The sequence below is a fragment of the Pleurodeles waltl genome, chromosome 4_2 (assembly GCF_031143425.1).
Source record: "Pleurodeles waltl isolate 20211129_DDA chromosome 4_2, aPleWal1.hap1.20221129, whole genome shotgun sequence".
In the NCBI taxonomy this organism is placed as follows: domain Eukaryota; kingdom Metazoa; phylum Chordata; class Amphibia; order Caudata; family Salamandridae; genus Pleurodeles; species Pleurodeles waltl.
In genome coordinates this window covers 75,100,657-75,121,608 of record NC_090443.1, presented here as the reverse complement: position 1 = coordinate 75,121,608, position 20,952 = coordinate 75,100,657, and the positions used below count along the sequence as shown (strand labels likewise).

General features: G+C 50.2%; 1 protein-coding gene across 2 annotated transcripts in view; it reads right to left on the bottom strand.

The window, feature by feature from the left end:
• Window positions 1-4,537, bottom strand: part of PTGES3 (prostaglandin E synthase 3) — an 87,260-nt gene extending 82,723 nt beyond the window's left edge. The window contains exons 1-2 of one of the 2 annotated variants that reach the window (XM_069230762.1): window positions 4,377-4,537; window positions 3,905-4,139 (exon numbers count right to left, since the gene is read on the bottom strand). In XM_069230762.1, coding sequence (XP_069086863.1) covers window positions 3,905-3,906 — 2 coding nt within the window. In that variant the 5' untranslated portion in view covers window positions 3,907-4,139; window positions 4,377-4,537. The remainder of the gene's footprint in view (window positions 1-3,904; window positions 4,140-4,376) is intronic. The other variant, XM_069230761.1, reaches the window with a different exon arrangement.
• Window positions 4,538-20,952: the final 16,415 nt, after the last annotated feature.

Here is a 20,952-nt window from a genome sequence, read left to right as displayed (position 1 = left end):
CTGCACTGGGTGGAGATGCTAACACCTCCCCCAGGCAGGAGCTGTGACACCTGGCGGTGAGCCTCAAAGGCTCACCCCTTTGTCACAGCCCAGCAGGGCACTCCAGCTTAGTGGAGTTGCCCGCCCCCTCCGGCCACGGCCCCCACTTTTGGCGGCAAGGCTGGAGGGAACAAAGAAAGCAACAAGGAGGAGTCACTGGCCAGTCAGGACAGCCCCTAAGGTGTCCTGAGCTGAAATGACTAACTTTTAGAAATCCTCCATCTTGCAGATGGAGGATTCCCCCAATAGGGTTAGGATTGTGACCCCCTCCCCTTGGGAGGAGGCACAAAGAGGGTGTACCCACCCTCAGGGCTAGTAGCCATTGGCTACTAACCCCCCAGACCTAAACACGCCCTTAAATTTAGTATTTAAGGGCTACCCTGAACCCTAGAAAATTAGATTCCTGCAACTACAAGAAGAAGGACTGCCCAGCTGAAAACCCCTGCAGCGGAAGACCAGAAGACGACAACTGCCTTGGCTCCAGAAACTCACCGGCCTGTCTCCTGCCTTCCAAAGATCCTGCTCCAGCGACGCCTTCCAAAGGGACCAGCGACCTCGACATCCTCTGAGGACTGCCCCTGCTTCGAAAAGACAAGAAACTCCCGAGGACAGCGGACCTGCTCCAAGAAAAGCTGCAACTTTGTTTCCAGCAGCTTTAAAGAACCCTGCAAGCTCCCCGCAAGAAGCGTGAGACTTGCAACACTGCACCCGGCGACCCCGACTCGGCTGGTGGCGATCCAACACCTCAGGAGGGACCCCAGGACTACTCTAAGACTGTGAGTACAAAAACCTGTCCCCCCTGAGCCCCCACAGCGCCGCCTGCAGAGGGAATCCCGAGGCTTCCCCTGACCGCAACTCTTTGAATCCTAAGTCCCGACACCTGGGAGAGACCCTGCACCCGCAGCCCCCAGGACCTGAAGGACCGGACTTTCACTGGAGGAGTGACCCCCAGGAGTCCCTCTCCCTTGACCAAGTGGAGGTTTCCCCGAGGAACCCCCCCCTTGCCTGCCTGCAGCGCTGAAGAGATCCCTAGATCTCCCATTGACTTCCATTACAAACCCGACGCTTGTTTCTACACTGCACCCGGCCGCCCCCGCGCCGCTGAGGGTGAAATTTCTGTGTGGACTTGTGTCCCCCCCGGTGCCCTACAAAACCCCCCTGGTCTGCCCTCCGAAGACGCGGGTACTTACCTGCAAGCAGACCGGAACCGGGGCACCCCCTTCTCTCCATTCTAGCCTATGCGTTTTGGGCACCACTTTGAACTCTGCACCTGACCGGCCCTGAGCTGCTGGTGTGGTGACTTTGGGGTTGCTCTGAACCCCCAACGGTGGGCTACCTTGGACCAAGAACTAAGCCCTGTAAGTGTCTTACTTACCTGGTTAACCTAACAAATACTTACCTCCCCTAGGAACTGTGAAAATTGCACTAAGTGTCCACTTTTAAAACAGCTATTTGTGAATAACTTGAAAAGTATACATGCAATTTTGATGATTTGAAGTTCCTAAAGTACTTACCTGCAATACCTTTCGAATGAGATATTACATGTAGAATTTGAACCTGTGGTTCTTAAAATAAACTAAGAAAAGATATTTTTCTATATAAAAACCTATTGGCTGGATTTGTCTCTGAGTGTGTGTACCTCATTTATTGTCTAGGTGTATGTACAACAAATGCTTAACACTACTCCTTGGATAAGCCTACTGCTCGACCACACTACCACAAAATAGAGCATTAGTATTATCTATTTTTACCACTATTTTACCTCTAAGGGGAACCCTTGGACTCTGTGCATGCTATTCCTTACTTTGAAATAGCACATACAGAGCCAACTTCCTACACACTGTATGGTTAAATTTATATCAAAGCCAAATTCATCAATGCAGTAAAACAGGTTTGAACCACAGGGCCGGTCGAATCGACTGGATGTTCTGATCGGACGTAATAACTATCCTGGAGATTTAAGGAGCTTGGATAGGCGTGAGATGAGAGTATAATTATGTCACGTCTGATCTCAGTGCACTAATTTGGAAGACTTATGGTATTCCTACCATGGCTAACTAGCCCCTTGTACATGACACCTTTGCCATTATAAGAATGCACCGAATGCCCTTAAGTGTTTATAGATGTACCATGTTTATGCAAATTTCTAGAACCGGCATAGTATTCGAGAAAAGGGATTATAACCTGTTTATTTATGTAATATATAATTATTTTTTGTAATTTTGTATTCTAACATGTGGCTGATGTGTGAGGAATATTTCGGGAACTGTGTACCCACACTTTCATAAAAATAGTTCCCCTTCTTTAGGTTTAAAAAAACGATATAGAACAGTTAACGTTGACAGTTCAGTAACCTCGGCAGAAAAGGAAATGGAGGTGGACTTCCTGTAATGCGAAGCCAAAGAGAGACAGAAAGCAAAAGAAACAAGCGTTGTAACGAGGGCGCCTCCTGTCTAAAAAAGGACATTAAAAAGTGTGCTATTGCTCAATCAGCAAATGTTACAGTTGCTCGGGCGCCAGTATAGGCTTTAATTAATGGAATCACTTGAAGCTTTAGGATGAGACTTTTTTTTCTTTTTGAGAGGCGATGTAAGGGTGTTGCCAGTTCAATTTTGGAGTGAATGTTTTTAATTTGTATAAATGTTTTACAGTAGGTGCCGTCTGATTGCGCATTACTAAAATCTATATTTCCAAAATCACTTGTTTTAGCTTAAACTAAAATCTTGTGTTTTGAACAAACATTTTTACACTGAGTGAGATGCAATTTTAAAATACTGGCCTACATATTCGCAAGGCTTCAAGTCAGATGCTGGAACCTCGCAGTACTAAGAATGCACAATTCACTATTACCCACTGCAAGAGTGTTCAATTCGCGGGTCTTTGGTTACACGACAGGCTTCTGCAGTGATCGCATTAACCAATAGATATTAATAACGCAAAGTAGTGCATTTCCCATTGATACGTTTGGCTTGCATTTATTTATTTTTCATTTAAGGCGCGTGACATATGCAGTTACCGAGAAATGAAAACCAACAAAGTACTACCACATTTTTTTTTGGCCATTTCTTTGTCCCCGCCCCCAACTGACCTCGCCCCCACTTTACTCAGTATTACAGGTCCCATACTTTTTAATCCGCTGGTTCAAAAGTAAAGTGGATAACATCACAGCCATCTTAACTGATCACTATGTAAGAATACCAATCAAACTAAAATTCCAATTTACGGTGCAAGACAGCAATCATCTCCGACAATGTTTATTCTGTGCATTCAAAGCAAAGGAATACGCTGCTAGAATAAATTTCGTTTTACAAGTAATAAAGGAATACAGTTAAAGAAGTCTGAATAAAATGTCATAATAACACCAAATGGAGAACAATATTCTTCCAAAAGAAAGCTATAGTCCAGTACAAAAGGACATCATTCTTTAAGATTCCGTGGTTTTACTTGATAGTATGACGTTGTATTTTATCTAATTCTAAAAGAGTCCTCCAGACAGATAAATTCAACATCACGCAACGCCCACACAAACTGCTGTCTGCCTACATTTTCGGTGTCACGGATCCCCCTGTGCTCACTGGGTCGTACATTCTCACAGTACACTTTTGTAATATGCAGCTACAAGGATATACAGATTATTAGGCAGGTCATTTCATAAACCTGCTAAAATATGCCATAACAAGAGTCCACTGATGCGCGCTGGTATAGATAAGTAGCATAACGCTTTGCCATGTGCATAAGAGTACATGAACTAAAAGGCAGTGTTGTGATATCCAATACCAGCAGGTAGGGCTTCCCACAACACCACATCCTCAGAAATTAAACGGGGAGCACGTACCACTACTCCCCTTTCACCACCAAGACTCACATGGTCAGACTGGGCGCGGGCCTCGGCCTTTTTCCGTGGATCTAGAAGGCCTCTCTCCTCCCCTTCGGCGCCTGCCTTGGTCTTACAAGGGGTTATGCGTTATTGAATACGTCTCAGGTCCGATCTAGGGAACTGCTTTCTCTTAGGGCGATGGCTTCTAATCTAGCTGGGTTTGTCACTGCCCGCTTCTCCCTCGCGATCACCTCCACCTCGCGCGTTCGCTTGCTAAGCCCAGCTAAAACAAACATAGAAATAGGACATGTCAATGCATAAAATGGCTGCACGCTATATAATAATGTACTACCAGAACAGCCATTTTAAAACCTGGATGGGATACTTTTTCTAATGACCGGAAAATAAAAGAAAAACACAGTCTACGAAAAAGAGCATATATTAGTCTAAATTTTAACGATTACATATAACAGAGATGCTGTAGTTTCAATCGAAATAACCATTAATTTTAGACATTTACGTTTGTAATAATGCAGCGTAAATTGCTGGAATTGAAGGTGTCAATTTACTAACAAACAACCACTGCTTTGAACTGTTTGTTCGTCATCCTCTCTAACAGTGCTATAAAATATGTCTCTTGATAATGGCTGACAAACACAAAGAACTAACGACCCTACACTGTAGTCCGTCCTCTGTGCTGTTGCAAAGCACTGTGACGCAGCGAAATTTATAGCCGTTGCGTTCACGTTTTCTAGAGAACTCCACCGTAATCCACGTTCTCTCCTCTTCTCCGCCCCCCTGTTTTTGTGTTGCGCGCACGCTGCGACTACGCCCGCCACCTGCGCGCTCTGTTCACGCCATAGTTGTCATTGGGTGGAGACCGAACGTACACGCGCGTTTTGAGGGTGATAGCTGTGAAACTAAACTGGTCACTTGGGGTTGCCCAGGCAACGACTTGCCTAACTATATGTTGGAAGCCATTTTGACACGGGTGGTGCCCAACAGATTACAGAAAGAGACAAACACCGAGAAGACAAGAAACTCTCTTGGCCTGCGGGAATATTTTCTCATTCTGGTACTATTTTAGAGGGGAGTTGGGCCTTCGACCGTACATTCCAACCTTTCAGAATATATTATTAAATGAAATAGCTTCATTTTAGGCTTTTTATGCTTCATTTTATGACAGGAGTGTACATTCAGATTAATCATGGTGGTCTTCCTATTCTTTCAGCTCAACAGCCAATACAAATCAAAACTACATTACCCATTTGACGCGTAGCAAAACTACAAAACACATGGTGTCCAAATAACCAATCAGAACATTTATAGCTCTATAAAACACGTTTAATACTTAAGCTCTTCCTGTTTTTTTTGCTGCTTAGTGTTGCTTTACATTCTTGCTTAGATTTCTGAGAGTTTTTATTGTGTTAATTACTGTTGGAAATATCACTGGATTTACCTCTGTAATGGTGTTTCATTGTTTGCATTGCTCGAATCTTGAGATCGGTATGATTGCCAGTGTCTGAAGAGAAGACCAAAGCTTCCTTTTGTTATTCTATGGCATGACCGGAGGCTTCGGATTATGCTTCTATTTTATTTTTTATTAAAATTCCAAACACAGCAGCGACTAAGAGTTAAACTTTTTTTTAAACTACATTACCCACAATTTCATGTATGATTATAATAACAGTAGCACCAATCATGGCATCCAGCATAGCATATAAACATCATGGCGCCTAAAACTGTCCTCTTTGCTGCTTCGCAACAAGATAATTGTTTTCTTCCTTCTTTTACTGTTGCGGTATACATTATTGTTCCGCTTTAAAGTTTTTGCTTATGCGCGCTCATATCAGATTCTGGCTGTTTTAAACATCGATGCACCTGACGGGTGCGAGGAGACTGGGAGATGCAGCACATTAACGCGAGGACCGCAGTCTTCTTTCTGGCACACCAGCCCACGCACGTGCGTCGTACCGCTAGCTCATTATCCAGTTTGTATCAGACCTGTGAGCCCACGCACTGTCTAGGCAAGAGAAATGAATCCCGATGGGAACTTACAGCAGTAGAGGATATCGTCTTCCCCATGCCGACTGCCTGGGATACACAACTGGATATTACAGACTTGTCCTGAGCGGCTAACATTAAAAAAAAGTCCTTACAGCAAAATTTTGCTATCTGTCCGACTTACCTGTGCCACTCTGGATGGCCACTTTTGATTCTGGGTTGCACCCTCAGCATAAGAAGCATTAAAGAACTTTAAAGAGCTCCAACTCTGCCTCACAAATACCCTAATGTAGAAGACAGACAGATGTCTAATGACTTATACTACCAGGGCCAGTGGGAATTACTCTGCCAGAGGACATAGTTCTCGCCCTCAACACCTCTGTCATCAAGTCCGTGAACAAAGCCTTAGCAGTGGCTCTTCAACCCATCGCCAGACAGTTAAAAAGGTATGCACTGACAGCCCCCGCCCCCCCCAATGGCCCGACTACTCCCATGCCAATACCACCTAAGGAGGACCAACCCCCTGAGATTTCTGAATGGCCCAATGTAGCTACCATGATCTGTTTATCCCAGTCTCTTTCTGCAGACCACAATTACACTGCCCATCCTTCCACCAGCACTCAGGCCAACACCACCCCACCTCCAGGTGAAACCTGTGACGACTCATGTTCCTCCCCCATCTGACTCAAATGATGATTCCCCACACCTCCAGAAATGGTGCTGCTGAACCAACGAACAACGGCTTGCTGCTTCTCCATGAGAGGTCACCAACCCGCTTTCTACACTCTCTTTTGACCTGGACGCTATCATACACCCCATTTCATCAGACTGGATACCCCTCCCTGCAGTCCCGGACTATACTTGAGACAGACTTAGAAAGAGCTTCAACAAAGACGTCAGAAATCGTCTTCGCTCTGAGTGTCCCCGCCCTGACATTCCAGACAAAGTAGCCCGGACTCCAGAACTAGACCCAAATCTCACCACTTTTCTCAAACGGTCCTCCAAGGACCCCAAAAAAGGTATTGACAGATCTTGGAAATCCTGCCAAGACAAGGTCCTCAACATCGCAGGCCCACTGTGTAGAATTCTGGATATAGCAGTTTCCACAAAAGAAACTGGCTCTGTCATTGACTCTGATACCCTTGCAGTCTGGGCACAACACACCTTGCACTTATTAGGCAACGGCAATTGTGCAATAGCAATCAAAAGGAGATGTTCCATTCTGCTAAGGATAGACCCTAAACTGGCAGAACTGGCCAACCCAGAACCAGGCCCTCTAGCCTATGGGCTCCTATTTGGCGACACATTTGTGCACATGTTCCCAGCACTGGACGAGGCCCAGGCTTTCTTAAACAACATTTTCCCCCAATGCCTTTTTACCAGGGCCGGCAGGTATCGAGGGCGCCCATTCGGCCAAGCCTTTTCACGAAGCCCTTAGGCCAGTTCCAGCCCCTCAGGCACAGGGTATATCTCCCAACACAGGGATACCTTTTACCCAACCAGGGCTTGCAGAGGTCATAACCAATTCAACAGAGGGGGCTTCCGCTCCCAGGGCTCCTACTCCACTGGCTCCAATTCTCCAGGTAAGCCTGATTTAGCCCTCTTCAGTGATAGGGAGGCAGAACCAGATATTTTCTGACCAACTGGTCGTCGTTGACCTCCGATCTTTGGGTGCTAGAAATGACAGTGGGGTTCAAGATGGAATTTTTCAGGACCCCCTCGCCAACCATTTTCCCTGCACCCAATCCATGTTTTCCCTACTGGATCACTCCTTTATTCAACAAGAAATAGACCAACTGTTATCCAAAGATGTGATCTTTCCTTGTCGAGCAGACCCCTCCGGTTTTGCAGCAACATATTCATAGTGAACAAGAAGGGAGGGAGCTTTCATTTGGTGACCAATCAGAAGGAGTTCAACAGTTGGATTCTATATTGGCATTTAAAAATAGAGGGGTTCCACCTCCTCAGAGACATTCTCAGAGCAGGCTACTAATTAGTTTGCCTTGACCAAAAGGCTGCCTACCTTTCGATCCCAATAAATTCCTGTAGGAAAGTGCCCTTGTTGACATGGCTACCCCCCACCTTTTGCCTGGTATTGATGCCAACTTTTACTGAGAGTGTGCTGGGATCCTGCTAACCAGGCCCGGCACCAGTGTTCTCTCCCAAAATCTGTACCTTTGCTTAAAATTGAGACACCCCTGGAACCCAGATAAGTCCCTTGTAAAAGGTACCCATTGTACCAAGGGCCCTGTGGCCAGGAAAGGTCCCCAAGAGCTGCAGCATGTATTATGCCACCCTGGGGGACCTCTGACCAAGCACATGCACACTGCCTTTGCAGCTTGTGTATGCTGATGGGGAGAAAAAGGCAAAGTCGCCATAGCACCCCACTCGGGGTGCCATGCCTACCAATCACTGAACCACTGCCTGTGGCATAGATAAGTCACCCCTCTAGCTGACCTTACAACCCTAAGGCAGGGTGTACTATACCACAGGTGAGGGCATAGCTCCATGAGCAATATGCCCCTACAGTGTGTAAGTTCATTCTTAAACAGTATAAATGCAGTGTAGCCATATTGAGTGTATAGACTGGGAGTTTGTCATTATTACAAACTCCACATCTCCATAATGGCTTCACTGAACCGGGAAGTTTGGTATTAAACCTCTCAGCACAATAAACCCACACTGATGCCAATGCTGGATTTATTGAACAGTGCACCCAGAGGGCATCTTAGAGATGCCCGTGTATTTTACCCAATCCTTTAGTGCAGGACTGACTGGTCTGTGCCATCATGCCACTAAGCGACAAGTTTCTGGCCACTTGGGGTGAGAATGTGTGTGCTCTTGGTGGCCAGAAACAAGGCCTGCACTGGGTGGAGGTGCTTCTCACCTCCCCCACTGCAGGAACTGTAACACCTGGCGGTGAGCCTCAAAGGCTCAAGCCTCCTGCCACAGTGCCCCATGGCAATCCAGGAAGTGGAGATGCCCGCCCCCTGGATAAAGCCCCACTTTTGCAGCAAGTCCAGTGGGAAAATTAGGGAAAGCAGATAGGAGTGACCACCTCAGCTGGGACCACCCCTAAGGTGTCCAGAGCCGAGATGGCCCCCTCCTTGCAAAATCCTCCATCTTAGTTTGGAGGACAGGGACCAATAGGACTAGGTCTGTGTCCCTTTCCCCAAAGGGAGTGGACATGGTAAGGGTGTAGCCACCCTCAGGGACAGTAGCCATTGGCTCCTGCCCTCTGACCCCTGTAACACCCCTAAACCCAAGATTTAAGGGCTCCCCTTAACCCAAGTTGTCAGATTCCTAGTGGCCTAACAAGAAAAAAGAAGGAGTACTGCTAAGCTGAAACCCTGCAAAGAAGAAGGAAGACAAAAACTGACTTGGCCCCAGTCCTACCGGCCTGTCTTCTGCTTCAAAAGCCCTGCAAAAGAAAGCAACGCACCCTGCAGTTCCAGCAACCTCTGCCAATCTTCCAGAGGACTTCGCTTGCACCACAGTGGACCAAGAACTCCTGTGGACAGTGGCCCTGTCCAAGAAGAAACAACATCTAAGGACTCTAGAGCCTCGCCGGATCCACGAGTCCTGACCACTCTGCACCCAACACCCACGGCCCATGTCCAGGTGGCCCAACCACCTGGAGAGGATCCCCAGGCAATTCCCAGCAAGTGCCCACCCTGGGTTGACCTCTCCTGTCCCCCACCACAACGCCTGCCGTGTGAATCCAGAGGACCCCCCTGGCCCTCCTACTTGTCCAGCCTGTGGTTTTCCAGAACTGACCCCCTGACCTGGCCTGCAGCAGCTAAGTGACACCAGGGCCCCCTCATAGGAAAGCATTGGAAGCCCGACAATGTCTTTGCACCCTGCACCCCGCCGTCCCTGCACTGCTGAAGGTGTATGTTTGGTGGTCTTCTAACCCCCCAAGTCTGCTCTCCGAAGACACGGGTACTTACCTGCAAGCAGACCTGAATCCGAATGCCCCCAGTCTCTATAGGAGCCCATATTAAATTTGCCTCATCTTTGACCTCTGCACTCGGCCGGCCCGTGTTGCTGGTGGTGGGTGTTTGGGGTTAGTTTGAACCCCAACCTGTTGACTTCCTATTCCCCGTAGACTGGAACTGTAAGTCGAGCACTTACCTCAAAATCATACAAACTTTTCTTCCCCCAAGGAACAGTTTCTGAAAATTGCAGTCAACTTTTAAAACAGATTATTGCCATTATTCAAAAACTATACAATTTACAAATTCCAATCAGAGTGGTATTGATACATATGTGAAATACCTATTTATTTATGTACTGACCTGCAACTTGAATCTTGTGGTTCTAGAAATAAATTAACATTATGATACTTTTGCTATATAAAAACAATTGGTCTGGAGTTGAGTCATTGAGTGTGTGCTTCTCCTATTGTCTGTGTGTACAACATATGCTTTGTACTATCCTCTGATAAGCCTAGCTGCCCAACCATGCTACCACAAAAGAGAGCATTAGTATTATCTACTTTAGCCTTTGTTAAATCTCTGGGGAACCCCTCAACTCTGTGCACACTATGGCCCTCATTACAACTCTGGCGGTCGGCGATAAAGCAGCAGTAATACCTCCAATAGGACGGCGGTAAAAAAAATGAAATTATGACCACGGCGGAAACCGCCAATACAGACAGCCACTTTAACACTCCGACCGCCACGGCGGTAGCAACAAACACTGTGGCGGTAATCACCCACAGCCAGGCGGAAGTCAATGTACCGCCCACAGCATTACAACAGGCCTATCCGCCAGCTTTTCCGTGGTGGTACCAACGCCATCAAAAGCACGGCGGAAACAGTACAATGAAGGGAAACGACTCACCTCTCGACACTCAAGGAAGAAACACGGCGCCATGGAGCCGGAACTGCAGATCTTCCACATGCTGGTATACCTCCTCCTACACCAGGAACACAAACTCCGGCGAAGACGACCACGTTGAGTACTGCACCTAGCACACGGGGGGAGGAAAAAGAGAGTGACACACACACGCAACAAGCAACACCCCCACCCTCACCCCCAACACCATACACACAAATAGATGCAACAACATTACATATACACCCCATAACCCTCAGGAATAACGCAAGGACAAAATTAATTGAGTAAAGTGAGTGTAATAGTACAATTTAAGGTAAATACATTCTTAAATCAACAAACAGTATGTACAATATATACAAAAGGGGGACAATGACTGCTCCAAAATGTCCGTGGCCCACGGGGCCATAACACATAGGCCAAGGACACATTTGACTCCTGCCTCAATACGGAGAGAACTAGGCAGGGGCATTAGGTAAAAAAAAAACACAGGCACCTCAGGGGGACGGGGAATGGGGGGGCACCTCAGCTGGAAGATGGTACAACGCCACTGCTCCTGGAGGGTGCTACATGCCCACTGCTTGGTCCTGGCAAGTGCAAAGCCACAGTCTCTCTAGTGGGTGGTTTGCCCACTGCTTGGTCGTGGGGAGCGCAAGGCCACAGTCTCTCTAGTGGATGGCTTCTACGCTGGTTCTGGAGTGGGCTTTGTGCCCAGTGTGCTTCATCCTGCCAAGGAGGGGGTTAGTGGATGCCTTCTTCCACTGGTTCTGGAGGGGACTTTGTGCCCCCAGTGTGCTTCATCCTGCCAAGGATGGGGTTAGTGGATGCCTTCTTCCACTGGTTCTGGAGGGGGCTTTGGGCCCAGTGTGCTTCATCCTGGATGGTTCAAGGTCACAGTCTCTCACCTGGGTGTCACACCAACAGGTGTTGCCAGGACACACTGCAGCCCATGTAGTCACGACTACACACTCCTCACCGGCGGTGACGGCTGCTCAGTGGATGGCAGTTGCGCTGCAGGTGGCGGTGCTGTCAGTGGTGGGGGGAGGATCCAGCCCTTCCCCTGCTGGTGTTGTGTGCCACTCCCTGCCCTTGGCAGATGGTGGTGCCTCTGTGCTTCTGTCAGCTGGTGTTCCTTTCCTGCCCTTTCTGGCTGGTGGTGCCTCCTTCCCCTTGCTGGCTGGCGTCCCCTTCTTGCCCATGCTAGGTGGCGGCCCCTTCTTTGCCTTGGCAGGTGGTGCTGGCACACTGGCTGTGCTGACAGGTGCCTCCTTGGAGCCTCTCACACCTGCAGAAACCACAGTGGCCGTGGACTGGGTGGCTGAGGTGCTGGGATGGGTTCTGGCCACCTTGGCCCAAAGTGAAGGACGTGGGGGAGGGTAGGAAATAGGTTAATGGTGGCTAGGAAAAGCTTCTTAGGGACACTGGGGCGGAAAGAGGGTGAAGGTTTGGGAGTGGAGGAAGAGGGAGTGGTTGCAGGAGGTTGCTCTCTGCTGTGTTTGAGTGCAGGTGCATGGACTGGATGCTGTTGTGAGGTGGATGGCTGTTGGGTGTCTGAGTGCTTGCGTTTGTGTACTTTGGGAGGAGGGATCACAGACTCAGTGGGAGAGGACACAGGGGACGTGTGCATGGATGTGGGGGTGGTGACTGCCAGTGAGGGGCGTGTAGTGATAGGCGTGCTGGTGATGGAGGTAGTGGATTAGGATGTAGTGCATGCAAGTATGAGTGTAGACGGAACTGGGAGGGAGGTGGAGGAGAAGGAGGAGGAGGACGCAGTGGATGTTGGTGTGTCTGCATCTGGATGGTGCTTGTGTGAGTGCCTGTGGGGTAACGTGTGGTGCTTGTGTTTGCCTGAACCACTTCTGTGTGTTAATTTGGGTGCATGCTGGTCTGAAGGTGTGCTTGGGATAGGCTGGCGTTAAGGGAATTGGGACTGGGTAGAGGAAGTTGGAGGGGGCAATGGCTGCCATCAGGGAGGAGGCCAGAGCCTGGAATGCTCTCTGTTGGGACGCCACACCAGAGTGAATGCCCTCGAGATATGCATTTGTTTGTTGCAAATGCCCTGCTAGACTCTGGATGGCATTCAGTATGGTTGACTTCCCAACAGAGAGGGATCTCAGGAGGTCAATAGCCTCCTCACTGAAGGCAGCAGGGCTTACTGGGGCAGGGCCTGAGGTGAAGGAGATGCCCACCCTCCTGGGTGAGCGGGCACGGGAAACAAGCTGAGGGGCTGCTGGGAGGGCGGTGCTGTTATGGGGGGTGGCGGCTGTACCTGTAGTTGGGGTGGGCACAGAGGTGTCTGCCACCACCAGGGAGCTTCCATCGGAAGAGGAGTTGCTGTTGGTACTGTCCCCTCCTGTCTCCGTCGTGGTGCTCCCCTCGCCCTCTGTCCCACTGGTGCCCTCACCGTCAGTGGATTCAGCCTCCAGGCCCGTGTGGGATTCAGCTCCCTCCGTCGCCGGTGCCTCTGCTCCTCCGCCAGATGATGCTAATGCACACAAGGACAGAGTGACAAAACAAAAAGGGGGGGAGAGACAGAGGATACACTTGGCCAATGCCAGCAACAACACTACCGTTGGCATACACAACTCACAGGGAACAGCCCTATGCACTAGGCCATGCATTACCAGTTACAATGCTAGTCACTAGGTCATGGGGTACAATGCCTAACGCCATTAGCTGCACACCTAAAACCCACAGGACCCTGCCCAGTAGTAAATGCCTACCAACATTATTGTGGTTGGAGTGCATCTGAGCTTGCCCATCATGGAACCTACCCTTCCATGTTTGCCCTGGCCTAGAGGCACCCACATCCCACAACCCCCACCCAGGTAACACCTTAACACGCGCAAAGTCAAGAATCTGAATCTGTACTCACCCCCTTGTGGCTGCTGTGATGCCTTCAAGCGCCCATCCAACTCCGGATAGGCCACCGCCAGGATGCGGAACATCAGACGGGTCAGGGTACGATGGGCACCCCTTCCTTGTTGGGAGACCAGCCCCAGCTGGGCTTCCGCAGTCTTCCTTGCCCAGCGGCGCAGGTCCTCCCACCGTTTGCGGCAGTGGGTGCTCCCCCTGTCAAATACCCCCAGGGTCCGCACCTCCTTGGCGATGGCATGCCAAATACCCTTTTTCTGATGGGTGCGGACGTGCAGAAAAAATACAGGAAAATAGGTATTAGTCATACCGTCCGGATTGTCATACTCATGGCCCTCCCATCCCCTTACGCACATACATTGACCACCATACATGCAGCACTCTGCCCATGACCCCTCAGCCCCCCAACCCCACACGAGGCTTACACACACAGCAATCCATACATTCATGCCCCACGCATCATGCTAACAGTGTACTCACCTGTTGGTCTGGCGGACCATAAAGTAAACGGTACTGGGGTAGGACCCCATCCACCAGTCTCTCCAACTCCTCCGAAGTGAAGGCAGGGGCCCTTTCCCCAGACACTCGAGCCATGGTCGCTTCCAGACGCAGGTCACAGCAGCACTTGCAGTGTAGGTCCTCTCTTGTTGAAGGTCAGGTAGCAAGTGAGTGAACAGATAGAAAATGGCGGTCACGTCTGCGGCGGTGTGTCCCGTCACCGCCGGCGTACTACGCCATTGGCTCCTGGAACCCGTAGGCCCCAATGATAACCAATGCGGTGTTGCACGCCGGTCATCGACTGCCACCCGCAACGGCGCACAATGCCAGCGGAATTACCTAATTTCCACTTGTCCCTCCTCACAGGTCAGGCAGCCGCCATTTCAGGTGGGCATAGGCCATGGCACCTAACTGCGTCACAGCTGACATAGGCACATCAACTGACTTACAAGTTCACATACTGTTTCTGTAAAACAAAAATTGCATATTAATCTGGGTATATGTTTGAATATGACCTTCTGCTCACCGTTTTTCACCCTAGAGCTCAACCACTGAGGAAGAATAGGAGATGGAGACATCCCCCCGTGTACAGACCCCTGGTGGAGCTGGCAACAATGGAGGACAGGCACATTATCCTAACCTACAGACTTGATAGGGCTACAATCCAAGAGCTGTGTGCCCAATTGGAGCCAGACCTGATTTCAGCTATCCGCACCCCACTGGGACCCCCCCCCCCCTTTAGTGCAGGTCCTGTCAGTGCTCCATTTCTTGGCAAGTGGTTCCTTCTAAGCGACAGTGGCAATGTCATCAGGAATGTCACAGCCTATGTCCTCAGACTTGCTGACCAGAGTGTTGTCTGCCCTGATGAAACACATGCGCAGCTACATCGTTTTCCCCCAGGTGGAAAATGTGGCCACAGTGAAGGCTGACCTCTAAGCAATGGGACATATCCCCAACATCATTGGTGCCATTGATGGTACACATATTGCCTTTGTCCCCCCCCCTCCGGAGAAATGAACAGGTGTTCAGAAATCAAGAGAGCTTTCACTCTCTGAATGTGCAGATAGTGTGCCTGGTGGACCAGTACATCTCCCATGTCAATGCAAAGTATCCTGGGTCTGTGCATGATGCCTTTATTTTAAGGAATAGCAGCATTCCATATGTGATGTCTCAACTCCAAAGGCACAGGGTGTGGCTAATAGATGAGCCCATGGTCCCCACCCAGTGGATGTTGGTATATGGGTGTGGGGTTGGCCCTAAGGGTGAGTGTCTGGCTAACAGGTATCACTCGATATTTACAGGTGATTCTGATTACCCCAACCTCTCCTGGCTACTGACCCCAGTGAGAAATGCCAGGATAAGGGCAGAGGAATGTTACAATGAGGCACGTGGGTGAACAAGGAGGATCATTGAGTGCACCTTTGGCCTCCTGAAGGTTAGATTCTGGTGCCTCCATCTGACAGGTGGATCCCTGTACTACTCACCCAAGAAGGTGTGCCAGATCATCGTTGCATGTTGCACAACCTGGCCTTGAGACACCAGGTGCCTTTTCTGCAGGAGGATGAGCCTGGGGGTGGTCGTGTGGCAGCGGTGGAGCCTGTGGGCAGTGACGAAGAGGAGGCAGAGGAAGAGGATGTGGACAACAGAACTACAATAATTTGACAGCGGTTCCAGTGACACACAGGTAAATACACTGTAACTTCACCTTCCATTGCAGTTTTGTGTTGGACATTGTACTTGGCAGCCTGATTTCCCTATTTCTATGGCCACTTACTGTACCCTTTGGCATCTCTATTTTCAGATATCTGTGCCCCACTCTGGCTCCTGGTGTGTTTACTGCTGCCCACTACAGGTCATACCTATGTAAATATGACTATACATTTGAATTGCAATGTTTATAGCTTGTTAAACGAATACATATTTCAATCAGTTGACAGACTCCATACTTGTATTAGTTCCAAGGGTGTTTATTTCTGGGATAATATGTGTAGGGGGTATTACAATGGGCTGGGTTGATTGTGGAGAAATGTCCAGGATAGAGTCCTGTCTACTGGTATCACAGATGCATTGTCCAAGGGGGCAGAGGAAGTGGAGCAATGTCAGTTAAAGGTGGACAGGGTGACAGAGTGGGACACAAGGGTGACAATCAGGAGAGTCTTATTTCCTGGCGGGGTCTCGGCAATTTTCTCTGGCTTCTGCCTGGATCGCAGGGACCTTTTGCGTGGTGGTTCTCCTTCTGCAGGGGGTGGGGTGCCTGTGGCCTGTTTTTCCTGTGGGGGGGCCTCCTGTCCACTTGCGTCGGCGGAGGTGGAGGGCTGTTCTTCAGTGTGGCTAGTGTCCGGGGCCCTTTGGTGTGCCACTGCCTCCCTCATGATGTTGGCCATGTCTGTCAGCATTGTTGACCAGGGTGGTGTGGATGTCCCTCAGGTCCTCCCTGATCCCCAGGTACTGTCCCTCCTGCAGCCGCTGGGTCTCCTGCAACTTGACCAGTATCTGGCCCATGGTCTCCTGGGAATGGTGGTATGCTCCCAGGATGTTGGTGAGTGCCTCGTGGAGTCGGTTCCCTGGGCCTGTCCTCCCCCTGTCGCACAGCAGTCCTCCCAGCTTCCCTGTTGTCCTGTGCCTCTGTGCCCTGAACCGTGTGCCCACTGCCACTGACCCCAGGTCCCTGATCGTCCTGTGTTTCTTAGGTTGCCTGGGGTCCCTGTGGTGGTGGACACAATGCTGATTGACGTGTCCTGGGGACAGAGGGATGGGCCCGCTGTGTGGGTGCTGTGCTGGTGTTTCCTGAGGGGGGAGGCTCTGTGGTGGTTTGGGAATGTGGCTGGGTCACCGACTGTCCAGAGGTCCCTGATGGGTCAGGTTGGTCATCCTGATCCAGACGTGCAGAGCTGCTGTCATCACCGCGGGCCTCTTCTGTGGTGGGACTGGATGTTGCTGGCACCTCCTCTCCCGTGACTTTGTGTGGGGGTCCTGTGGGGATGTAAATGCAGTGTAATTATTTCTGCGTGTGACATCTTGTGCATGGGTATGTTCCCCTCTATAGTTGTTATTACCAAGGCAGCTTTGGCTAGTGTGAGTTGTGATTTGGTTGGCTAAGTGATTGTCACTAGTGTGCATGCTGTGGTGATGGGTGTCCATGCAGGTCTGTGATGGGGTCCAATCATTGGTGTTGCATGCAGGGCTTGGTATTGGGATGGGTGGGTTGTGATGGTGGGGTATATGTAAGGGGGTGGAGTGATGGAGGTGAGAGTAGGGGTAGGAGTTTGTGATGGCATGCAGGTAGGGGGGTGATAAAGTAGTAAAGATTTGACTTACCAGAGTTCAGTCCTTCTGCTACTCCTGCCAGGCCCCCAGGATGCATGATTGCAAAGACTTGCTCTTCCCATGTTGTTAGTTGTGGGGGAGGAGGTGGGGGTCCACCGCCAGTCCTCTGTACAGCTATCTGGTGTCTTGAGACCACGGAACGCACCTTCCCCCGTAGGTTGTTCCACCTCTTCCTGATTTCATCCCTGGTTCTTAGGTGCTGTCCCACAGCATTGACCCTGTCCACGACTCTCCGCCATAGCTCTATCTCCCTAGCAATGGACGTCGGCTGAACCTGTGATCCGAATAGCTGTGGCTCTACCCGTAAGATTTCCTCCACCATGACCCTTAGCTCCTCCTCTGAGAACCTGGGGTGCATTTGTGGTGCCATGTGTGTAATGTGAGTGGTGTGTGTGAGGGTGTGTGGGGTGATGCGGTGGGGTGTGTGCTGTGAGGTGCGTGGATGGTGTTTGGGTTATGGTGATTTGTGGCTCAGATTCAATGGGTGCTCCTGCCTTGTCTCTCTCTCTCTCTCAGTTGTCACATTCTTTGGGTTGTAAGGGTTGTGGGTAGAGTGGGTGTGTGGGTGTGGTGTGTGTAGTTTGAATTGTCCAATGTGGTGTTGTTTTGTATGTGTGTGTGTATTTTGAGCGCGGCGGTCTGTACCGCCAATGGTTTACCGCGGTTGAATGACTGCCCCAGTGATTCGTGGGCCATGATGCTATGGGCGTATTTCTGTTGGCATAACGGTGTGGGTTTTGGTACTGCCAGTTTATCACTGACCTTTGGGCTGGCAGACTTGTGTGGGTGTCTGTATAGTGGCAGATTTCTATGTGTATGTCATAATACGGGTAGTGGTATACCATTGCGGGTATGTTGGCAGCAGTCAGCATGGCGGTAAGCGGCACTTACCACCAATGTCATAATGAGGGCCTATATCTCATTTTGATATAGTATATACAGAGCCAGCTTCCTACAGTTCCACTCACCGCAAATTTCTTCAACTCACGCGGAACAACCAATGTTTTCATTTCAAAGTCCTTCCTTTTGCTCTATCCTCCGCCCGTTGGTGCTTTACCATGGTCATGCGAGCAGTGGTGGAGAACCTGCATTACAGAGCAGTACAAATGATAGTCTACCTGGACAATATTCTCCTCATGGCCCAGGATATTCAATCCCTCACTCAGCACCTAGAGTGGACCATTCAGCTTCTTCAAGACCTGAGTTTTCTTTTCAACGCAAATAAGTCTGCTGTGGATCCTTCATGTCATATGGAATTCCTCAGGTTCCACATCAACTCTTCTACTTCTCTCCTGACTCTACCGGCCCAGAAGTTACACTCAGTCCAGAAGGAAATCCATTCCACTCTTTGCAAGGACAAGAATTCTCTGAGAATTTTCACCAGGATTGTAGGCCTTCTGGCCTCTTCCAATCCAGCAATCTTTCTGGCCCCCCTACAATACAGAGCCCTCCAACGCTTAAAAATACACCATCTACCGAAGGTCTTGTATACTCGGAGCTCATAGCGCTCACTCCCGAGACCAAGAATGAATGTCAGTGGTGGCTAGGCTCTCGTCCAGACATTGGCCCTCATTCTGACCTTGGCGGGCGGCGGAGGCCGCCCGCCAAAGTCCCGCCGTCAGGTTACCGTTCCGCGGTCGAAAGACCGCGGCGGTAATTCTGACATTCCCGCTGGGCTGGCGGGCGGCCGCCTTCAGGCCGCCCGCCAGCCCAGCGGGAAAGAGGCTTCCACGATGAAGCCGGCTCGGAATCGAGCCGGCGGAGTGGAAGCTGTGCGACGGGTGCAGTTGCACCCGTCGCGTATTTCACTGTCTGCGCAGCAGACAGTGAAATACATTTAGGGGCCCTCTTACGGGGGCCCCTGCAGTGCCCATGCCAGTGGCATGGGCACTGCAGGGGCCCCCAGGGGCCCCGCGACCCCCCCTACCGCCATCCGGTTCCCGGCGGGCGGACCGCCGGGAACTGGATGGCGGTAGGGGGGGTCGGAATCCCCTCGGCGGCGCAGCTAGCTGCGCCGCCTTGGAGGATTCCAATGGGCGGCGGTACACTGGCGGGAGACCGCCAGTGTTGCCGGTCCGACCGCAGCTTTACCGCCGCGGTCGGAATGCCCATTGGAGCACCGCCGGCCTGTCGGCGGTGCTCCCGCGGTCCTCCAACCCAGCGGTCATGGACCGCCAGGGTTGGAATGACCACCATTGTCCTGAAATCAGACACCAGCAAGAGGGGATGGGGTACCAAGTGCGGCACCATCTCCACAGGCGGCTGTTGGTCATGAGACAAGGTCCACCTTCACATGAAACTGCTTGCAGCTATTAGCAGGCTCCTATGTGATCTGGACATTGGCTCCCCGGTCTAATTGTTGCGTACTACTCTGAATGGACAGCATCCCAGGGATCTGCTACATAAACAAGCTGGGAGGGACAAAGTCACATATACTGGTGGAAATAGTGAAAGCCTTCTGGCAGTACTGTCTCCAGAACCACATATCAGTTAGGGCGGAGTATCTCCCAGGTCAACTCAATGCTGTAACCGATGGGAACGCAAGGTATCTGAGTCCCCAGCGAGTGAAGGCTCCATCAGTCGATTTTCCAGTGCCTTCAATCTCGATGGGGCCAGTGTCACGTAGACCTGTTTGCATCTCGTCTGTCACATCAACTGACCAGTTTTTTCTCATGGAGGCCAGATCCCATGGACTTAGCCATGGATGCCTTCCATCAGCAATGGGAAGGTCTGCTTCATTACGCCTTCCCTGTTTCTAGTGATTCAGAGGGAGGCATCTCAAGTCGTACGCCAAAGGGCAGAACTGATACTGATCACTCCTTTGTGGAGAGATCATCCCTGGTTTCCAGTCCTCTTGGAAATGTCTCAAGACCTTCCAGTCCAGATCCCCCCGATTCCCAACACGTGACAGACCGGCAGGCCTCCTGCACACTCCCCTTCTTCAGGACAGGCTGCAACTTATGGCTTGGTGCATTTCAGGAAACACTGGTTTGTGCCAAACCTTTTGGAGCAGTCTCTTAAGTTTACATCCACTTCCTGGTCAGACTCCACTTGTAAACCCTACACCTCTTCCTGGCAGAAATGGTGGAGTTAGTGCGATTCATGGAACCTGGATCTCTTGGGGGCCCCCAAGACTTCTGTGATTAATTTCCTAGCAGAGATGGCATCGGCGGCATAGGTTATTTTTCTGTCAACAACTATCGAGCCGCAATCTCATTAGGTCACGGTTTCATCGATGGGAAAACGGTGGGAAAGCATCCTTTGGTAAGAAGGGTTATGAGAGGCATTCAAATGTCCAATCCTCCTCTGCCTAAGTATTCCCATTTATGAAATGTCAATAGCAACCTAAAGTTCTTCCAGAGATGGCCCGCCAATTCTGATTTGTCCAGGACACAATTGTCTGCGAAGCTGACTATACTACTATGTTTGGTCTCATGGAGGAGACTTTCTGACATTCATGCCTTAGATATTTCTGGCAGAGTATATTCTCCCGAGGGCTTTACTTTTTTGATTTCCGGAAGAACAAAGACACTTTCCAGAGAAGTTACCCTAGT